Here is a 7,360-nt window from a genome sequence, read left to right as displayed (position 1 = left end):
GTCTCCTATGCATTGTGTTTGGAATATTAAAAAAGGCTTAAAGTCTCTTCAGATGGTTAATAGATAAGGACAAACAAATTCACTTGATATGTCCACTGCAAAGGCATAATGTAGACATGCAGAAATAAATATCAGTTTTAAAAAAAAAATATAGGGGCTGATGTAAAGTTTTTTTGTTTTTTTTTTAAATGCATATGAGGACTCACCCCTAACTTTGTTTTAATACTACAGGTTTTACTTTTTAAAATTTGAATATCCATTTATAGGATGGTTCATTTGGAGTAGTAAAAAAAAAGCATTATATATATATATATGAATTTCACCAGAAAATTTGAACAATTTCATTTAAAAAGTTGATGTGGTATACCTCAAAATTTACTTAGTGATAAAAGCTTTTCTTACTGTTTATTTTTACATTTTTCTTCTTTGTTTATTCTTCCCTCTTCAGGGCAACCAGGGCTGCACTTTCCCTTCGCACAAATGCAACAAGATGGTAATATATGGCTATTTATAAACATTTCTAAGTTGATTGTGAAGGGATTTTTATATTTGAATGTTTATTTGGTTGGCATCACTAGAAATTCAAGACTGCCAACTCCCGATTTTTAAAATGAACATTTTATGGGGTTATTTTTTAGTTGTGGTAATAGTAGTAACAGTGGCAGAAAAAGTAGTAATGGGCTGTCTGAAGCCTAAGATCGTAATAATATTAACGAAAATTGAAAAATGGAAAGATAGAAACAACACTGTTTGTTTGTTCTAAGTGTTCTAGTGGATTTAGTTTAGTATCATTGTTAAAATAAATTATTTAAAGTTATTTCTTTATGGTGTCAATTCGTTATGATGAATAGGACATGATGGGAAAGAAATAAAAAATGGTTTACATTGATGCTCAGCATGCTATTTATTTTTTTTGTGAGGTGGGAATGGTTTTTGCTTATTTCATGATGTTGTTTGTCGAGATGTCTGATCAAAAAAATAAGTATTGTTTTAACAATAAAAAAACGAAATTGATAAAAAATAATAAATATATAAAATGAAAGAAAGAAAAAAAAGGAATTAACACGAGACAGTATAGTATGATGATATATGATTTTGAAATATTATTGACAGGTTGGACTTTTGTCAATTGTATTAATTTTTTGTTTAGAGGGATTGATATTTTAAATAAATACAATGATCTTTGCTAACAACATGGGAGATTGAATATTGGTCGATTGTGTTGACAAATGGCTCTTAGAATTTTTTTTTTCGTAGGTATGAATTTCTCACTAGTAGTGGTGGTTACTGATAAAAGTCCTGAAACATTCATGTTTTATTTGAAGAATTTGGGGGGGGGGGGGGAGGTCTTGATATCTCACTGTAGAGAGCGCTTAACACATAGGCAAAGGGACTGGACTCAATCCCAAGTTCAATCAATTGTTTTTTTTTGTTTTTTTTTATTTTGTTGTTGTTGTATTTTTGGACTTCTCTGTCCACCTAGCAGTAGCAGCGCTTGCTAGCTACCCTTTCATACATGCCGAATCTTACGAATTTTTCGTAATTTTACGAATTTTAGACAGATTTCATGGCCAAATATTAAATTTTATGGAAAATTACGAATTTTTAATTCTTAGTAATACTTAATAATATTAATAATAATAATAATGATAAGAAGAACAACTACTACTACTACTACTACTACTACTACTACTATACTACTACTACTACTACTACTGTTATAATAATAACGGTGAGAAGAACTACTACTACTATAATAATAATAATAATAATAATAATAATAATAATATTGTAGTTGTTCATACACAATTTCAGTAATTACGAATTTCCTTGTCAAATTACTAAAAGTTGATATAAAAATTACTAAATTTGAAGTTTTCAATTTGGCATGTCTGTCCTTTTGATATGGCATAGTCCATCACCCAGTTCTTTCCACCAGATCTAGTGTGGACCCGAGAGAGAAAAAAATCTCTACAGGATCTGGTACAGACACCCGTCTTGGAGTTTCAGGGTCCCCACCGGGTCGTGAAATCGGGAAAAAGTCGGGAATTTTGTGATCGGTCGTGAAGTCGGGGAAAATGTTGGGAATTTTGTGATGGGTTGGGAAGTCGGGGAAAACAAAATCTAGGATTGTGTGAGGCACATAGGTGGCATAGAAAAGTTTGAAATTGGTGACAATTTATTTAAGTCGTGTGGATTAGCCAGTAGAAGCTTATTTGGAGGAGAAAAAAAAGCAGTGGAGCGAAAAGAAAACTAGCAGAAGAGGAAGTTGTTGGGCCTCCGTGTCTAAGAAACTTGAGGAGAAGGAGGCCTCCTTGAAATTGTTGTAGAGGAAGGACAGTTTGTAAATAGTCTCTTACGTAGTGTATTATAGTAAAGTGAACAATGAAAAGATTGGACCTCTCTATTATTGGAAATGTGGCAGAGTACTATTGCATGGTTGATGAATCGTGAAGAGAAAGCAAAATTGAATCAACTGATGGCAAGGAATCTAGGGGTAAGATGTAATGGTTAATAAATAGCTAGTATAATCATCTGTTCTTTGAAGGCTACACTAGTAAATGTACATGTGCACTAATTTAAAGAAATATTTTATTATTGATAAATGGCTTTTAAAAAAAAGAAATCATCTTGGCGCATGGCGGAATAATTTTCCGCCGCGCGATGGGGTCTTGGGAAACAATTTCAAAGATTTGGTTGGGACCCTGTAGTTTTAACACTGAGATATGGGATCCCACTGTTTCCATTATTACACGACTTTTTGAAAAATAATGACAAGATATTTGATTGGATACAAGAAATAAGAGTGCAAGCTATTCCTGTAATGCTGCTGGCCAGTTTTTAGATGCGCAAATTGTTTCCTCAATTTTATCTCTTGATTTTTATTGCTCATTTAACTCTCTCCAAATATAGTCAAATTACCTTTCTTTCTCTCTCTCTCTCTCTCTCTCTCTCTCTCTCTCTCTCTCTCTCTCTCTCTCTCTCTCTCTCTCTGTCTCTCTCTCTCTCTCTCTGGATTGCTTTGTCAAATTCCCTCACTCTCTTAAATTAAAGCTGTTTTTTTTTTTTTTCAATTCGATTCTCTTTCTTCAATTTTATCTTTATTTTTAAATGTCAAATTGCCTCACTCTCTAGATTTTCGAACCTGAAGATATAAAGACGTTAGGTCCCCCATGAAAGCAGCATGTTTTCAAAACAGAAATTTAAAAAAAAATCTTCATTCTTTGATATAGATCAAGCAAAAATCTAGGTAGAGCATAACAGCAAAGCTTGCATTCTTGTGATCCTTTTTTTTTACATTCCTGGGACTTAAAAAGCTATTTCACATACCTAATGTAGCATCTTTCTCTGCTCCCAATTATTGCCCCTCGGCCCGCCGCTACCACACCTCTGGCAAAAAAACCATAACAAAACCTGTGTCGACCAAAAAAAACCGACCCGTGTTGAACAACAACAACCATGAATCACGGCCGACTTCTGCCCTATCAAATGGACACGATGGACCCTTGGTCAACGGTATCAACCATGTTTCAACCACCACGGTCATCACTGCCAATGAAAACATCAACGGTGCCTCTCCAGTCCCTCCCCCTCCAGTCACCAACCCTATAGCATCCACAGACCAGCCACCACCGCCGTTTGGAAGCAATCCCTTGTCTTTGGAGCAGTTTGGTGGTGGTGGTGGCGGCACCCAAAACCCTATCATAGCTCAGGCAGACTTTGTGTGTCCACCCCGTCCCAACACTGGGACAGATGGAAGAACCATATCTTTACGGGCAAACCATTTCCAGGTTCGTGTACCGCAAGGCATCATTCACCACTACGATGTGTCCATCAGTCCTGACAAATGTCCAAGGCGTGTCAACAGGTAGGAAAGATGGCATCTGAATTTAAATGAAAAATTACTTTAGCAAGTTAATCTCGATTACAAACTTGGGAATTTCCCTTTAGTTAGAGCTTAATTACAATTGATCTTTTTATATGTAAATGTGAATCAGATATTGTACATGGGAAGATGTGAAAAATATAAATCATTAGATCATAGTCTTATAGTCATATTCTTGGCCACACGCTGTTAAAACCCATTGTTTTTCCTTATTTATGAATTTTAACCACAATCACTGCCAATTTTAATTGATAACTAATAAAGGAATGAATATAGAAAGTTTTGAATATTATTTTTTTTAACTAATAAAGGAATGAATATCGAAAGTTTTGAATATTATTTTTTATAACTAATAAAGGAATAAATATCGAAAGTTTTGAATATTATTTTTAAAGCTTTCTTACATTATTTCCAGGGAGATCATTGACACCATGGTGACGGCATATCAAGCCAAATTCTTCCAAGGTCAAAAACCTGTGTTTGATGGACGTAAAAACCTTTACAGTCGAGAACCTCTACCCATTGGCAATGATAAGGTATGTGGGTTGATGATAAGTTACATGATACTTTAATGTGAATTTCCTGGATATTTTAAGTTTTCTTGTGGAGGGTTAGATCAGAGACAAATCTATTTACATATGTTGTCATTATGAGAGATGTGTAACAATAGGAATATATGATCGCTCATTTCTAAGTTCAAACAAAACATTTTTTTTAGTATTAAGATTTCATTTGAGGTGGGTATCCCAGAAGTTTAATTTGCAGAGCACTTGACTCTGGTGTAAATTTCTGTTAAAGATTTAACTAATGGTGATTGTGTTTCTGGATATCAGTTTGGTCAAGCAAAAATAAAAACTTTTGCAAAAGACTAAAAGGCAGTGTCCTATCTAAAGGGTAGCAATCAAATATTGCTCATCAAATGCCTCAATAACTGTTCCAAAATAATCCTTATGAGAATGGAAGCTTTAAATAAAATGACCACTTTTTTTTCTTTTATTTTTCTGGATGAGATCGAAATTATCTCACATATTCAATTCTTTTTTTATTTTTATTTTTTCTCTCAATTTTTTTATTTTCAAATTCTCCCTATAAGATGTGCGTATTTAACTCAAGTTTATTTTGTTTGTTGTATTGAATTATCTGTCATGATATGAAATGTCTGGCAGGTGGAGCTCGAGGTGACATTACCGGGTGTGGGTCGTGATCGGGTCTTCAAAGTGACCATCCGTTCCATGGGACAAGTCAGTCTGGTTTGCCTTAGAGGAGGCTCTGGAGGGACGTACTCGCCAGATTCCATTGGAAGCCATACAAGCTCTAGATGTCGTCATGAGGCATCTGCCTTCCAAAACGTGAGTTTATGTTAATGACACCAATGACCAATTGCTTAGTCTGTTTTTCCTTTGAATTTATGAGCGGCTGATTTGGGCCTACCTGTAATAAAACATGCCATCCATTGTGAAATCCAACTACAAAATGCCTTAACTCACTCAATCCTAGAGATTTTTGCTCCTTTCAAAATTGGAAAAAAAAATGTAGTTAAAATGAGCATGTACATAGATAGATTTATTCAACTGCCATTACCATGTGAAAATTAAGAACATTAGCTTTGATACTAGGTACGCCGATAATTTGTCTCAGAAAAATGTAATAAACAGGCATGGGGTAAAAGTAGCCTTGGTAAACTACGGATATAGTCGGTGTTAGGTTTGAGTGAGTTAAGCTTGTTGAAAATGGTGGCCCAGAGAGTTTCTTATCATATGAAACACATCCTCTCAATGAGGAAGTTGTTTTTTGTTTTTTTTTTTTCTTCTAGTCCTTTTATAGATCAAAGATTTTGTTGAGTCTTTCCTGTAAAACTATCTTGCTCAGACAGAAACAGTGTGACAATATTGATGACATTAATAAAATATCTAAAATTGATTATAAAAAGTTGTCACAATTTAAGAATTATCTCCTACCATCGAGATAAATTTTTTAGCTCAGATACATTTTTTTTTTTAAACAGAAAAATTATTAAGGGTTTACTGAGGTTTGTTTTTTCTCCAACATGGTTATCAGTTAGTAACCGTTAGCTTTATCATAATGCTTTTTCCTATAGATACACTCCAGTCGGTCGTTCCTTCTTCTCCCCACCTGAGGGCTATGACCACCCACTAGGTGGAGGTAGAGAGGTCTGGTTTGGATTCCATCAGTCTGTACGACCTTCACATTGGAAGATGATGCTCAACATTGATGGTTAGTTGGCTTGTTCTCTTTCATTCATCTTCCCCCCCCCCCCCCCCCCCCCCCCCCCCCCCCCCCCCCCCCCCCCCCCCCCCCCCCCCCCCCCCCCCCCCCCCCCCCCCCCCCCCCCCCCCCCCTTCCCCTATATATATTCCTGATGAGAGCTAACGCTTGAAACAATGTTGTAGAAATTAAATAATCATATTTATCTTGAAATTTATATCTATTAATGTCAATCTCTGAATAACCTCTCAGTTAGCCTCTGATTTTTATGCTCATATTTTTAAATTTTGAGATATTATGAATTTTTTTTAAAAATTGGTGGGGAATAAAAAAATAAAATACATTTTTTTTCCCCAGTATCTGCTGGGCTTTCTACAAAGAGCAGCCTGTAATTGATTTTATGTGCGAAGTGTTGGATCTACAATGTTAGAAGAGCAGAAAGAGACCACTGGCTGACTGCAGCGAGTCAAATTTACCAAAGAGATCAAAGGTGAGAAGCTTTGAAGGAATCATGAGCGGAACTCGTGGCAAAGGCAAATTCAGTGATGCCAAAACTCCGGTTTCACGGGGGAAAAAAATCCGGCTAGAGCAAAAAATTCCGGGTTACGGGCAACTACCGTCAATTCCGGTGAGGTCAAATTGTTCCAAGGGTAAACCCCCGCCTCTCCAATCCATACTACTATACATCCTACATTATGCCCTTCCGCCACTACTTTTATAAGATATTGTCGCCTAGGCATTCCATGTAGATCTTCATCAAACAAGATGTCTGACGTCAAACAGAAATCACCCTTTTTGTCCAAGTGAGCAAATTGGGGGGTTAATAATCTTGTCAAAGGAAAAAAAAAAAACAAATTTCCCGAAGCGGGGCTCGAACCGGGGGCCTTTGGGTCACAGTCATATTTTTTTATTATTAAAATTATATATTTTAATTATAATATATATATATATATTATATATATATATATATATAAAATTTATTTTATATATATATATATTTAAAAATATATTTTGATTTTTCAATTTTAGTAGTGCCAAGATGGGGTCTGGTTTGTGTTGTGTGTGTGTGATGAGTATGTTTCGCAATGTAATTTGTTATTTTAAGCGCTTAGATTCTGGTGTTCAGAGTTATAGCGCTATAAACATTTTCAGCATTATTATTATTTATTTATTTTATTTTATTATTATTATTATTATTATTATTATTATTATTATTATTTTTAATTTTATTTAATCGTCTAACTAAAT

At 34.9% G+C, this 7,360-nt stretch overlaps 1 protein-coding gene across 2 annotated transcripts; it reads left to right on the top strand.

The window, feature by feature from the left end:
- Positions 1 to 341: 341 nt before the first annotated feature.
- LOC144961335 (protein argonaute-2-like) lies at positions 342 to 6,121 on the top strand. 2 transcript variants are annotated; one of them, XM_078894571.1, is made up of 5 exons: positions 342 to 493; positions 3,583 to 3,868; positions 4,302 to 4,422; positions 5,053 to 5,235; positions 5,985 to 6,121. In XM_078894571.1, exons 1-5 carry the CDS (start codon positions 481 to 483, stop codon positions 6,021 to 6,023), a joined length of 642 nt encoding a protein of 213 aa, XP_078750697.1. In that variant the 5' UTR covers positions 342 to 480; the 3' UTR covers positions 6,024 to 6,121. The 2 variants fall into 2 exon arrangements, with proteins under 2 accessions (XP_078750697.1, XP_078750696.1); XM_078894570.1 differs by having other exon boundaries at positions 344 to 493; positions 3,340 to 3,868.
- The last annotated feature ends 1,239 nt before the right edge of the window (positions 6,122 to 7,360 follow it).

Source organism: Berghia stephanieae, unplaced genomic scaffold, assembly GCF_034508935.2.
Source record: "Berghia stephanieae isolate SIO BIC M18660-M18661 unplaced genomic scaffold, UCSD_Bste_1.3 scaffold2201, whole genome shotgun sequence".
NCBI classification, from domain to species: domain Eukaryota; kingdom Metazoa; phylum Mollusca; class Gastropoda; order Nudibranchia; family Aeolidiidae; genus Berghia; species Berghia stephanieae.
This window is presented reverse-complemented; position numbering and strand designations above follow the sequence as displayed.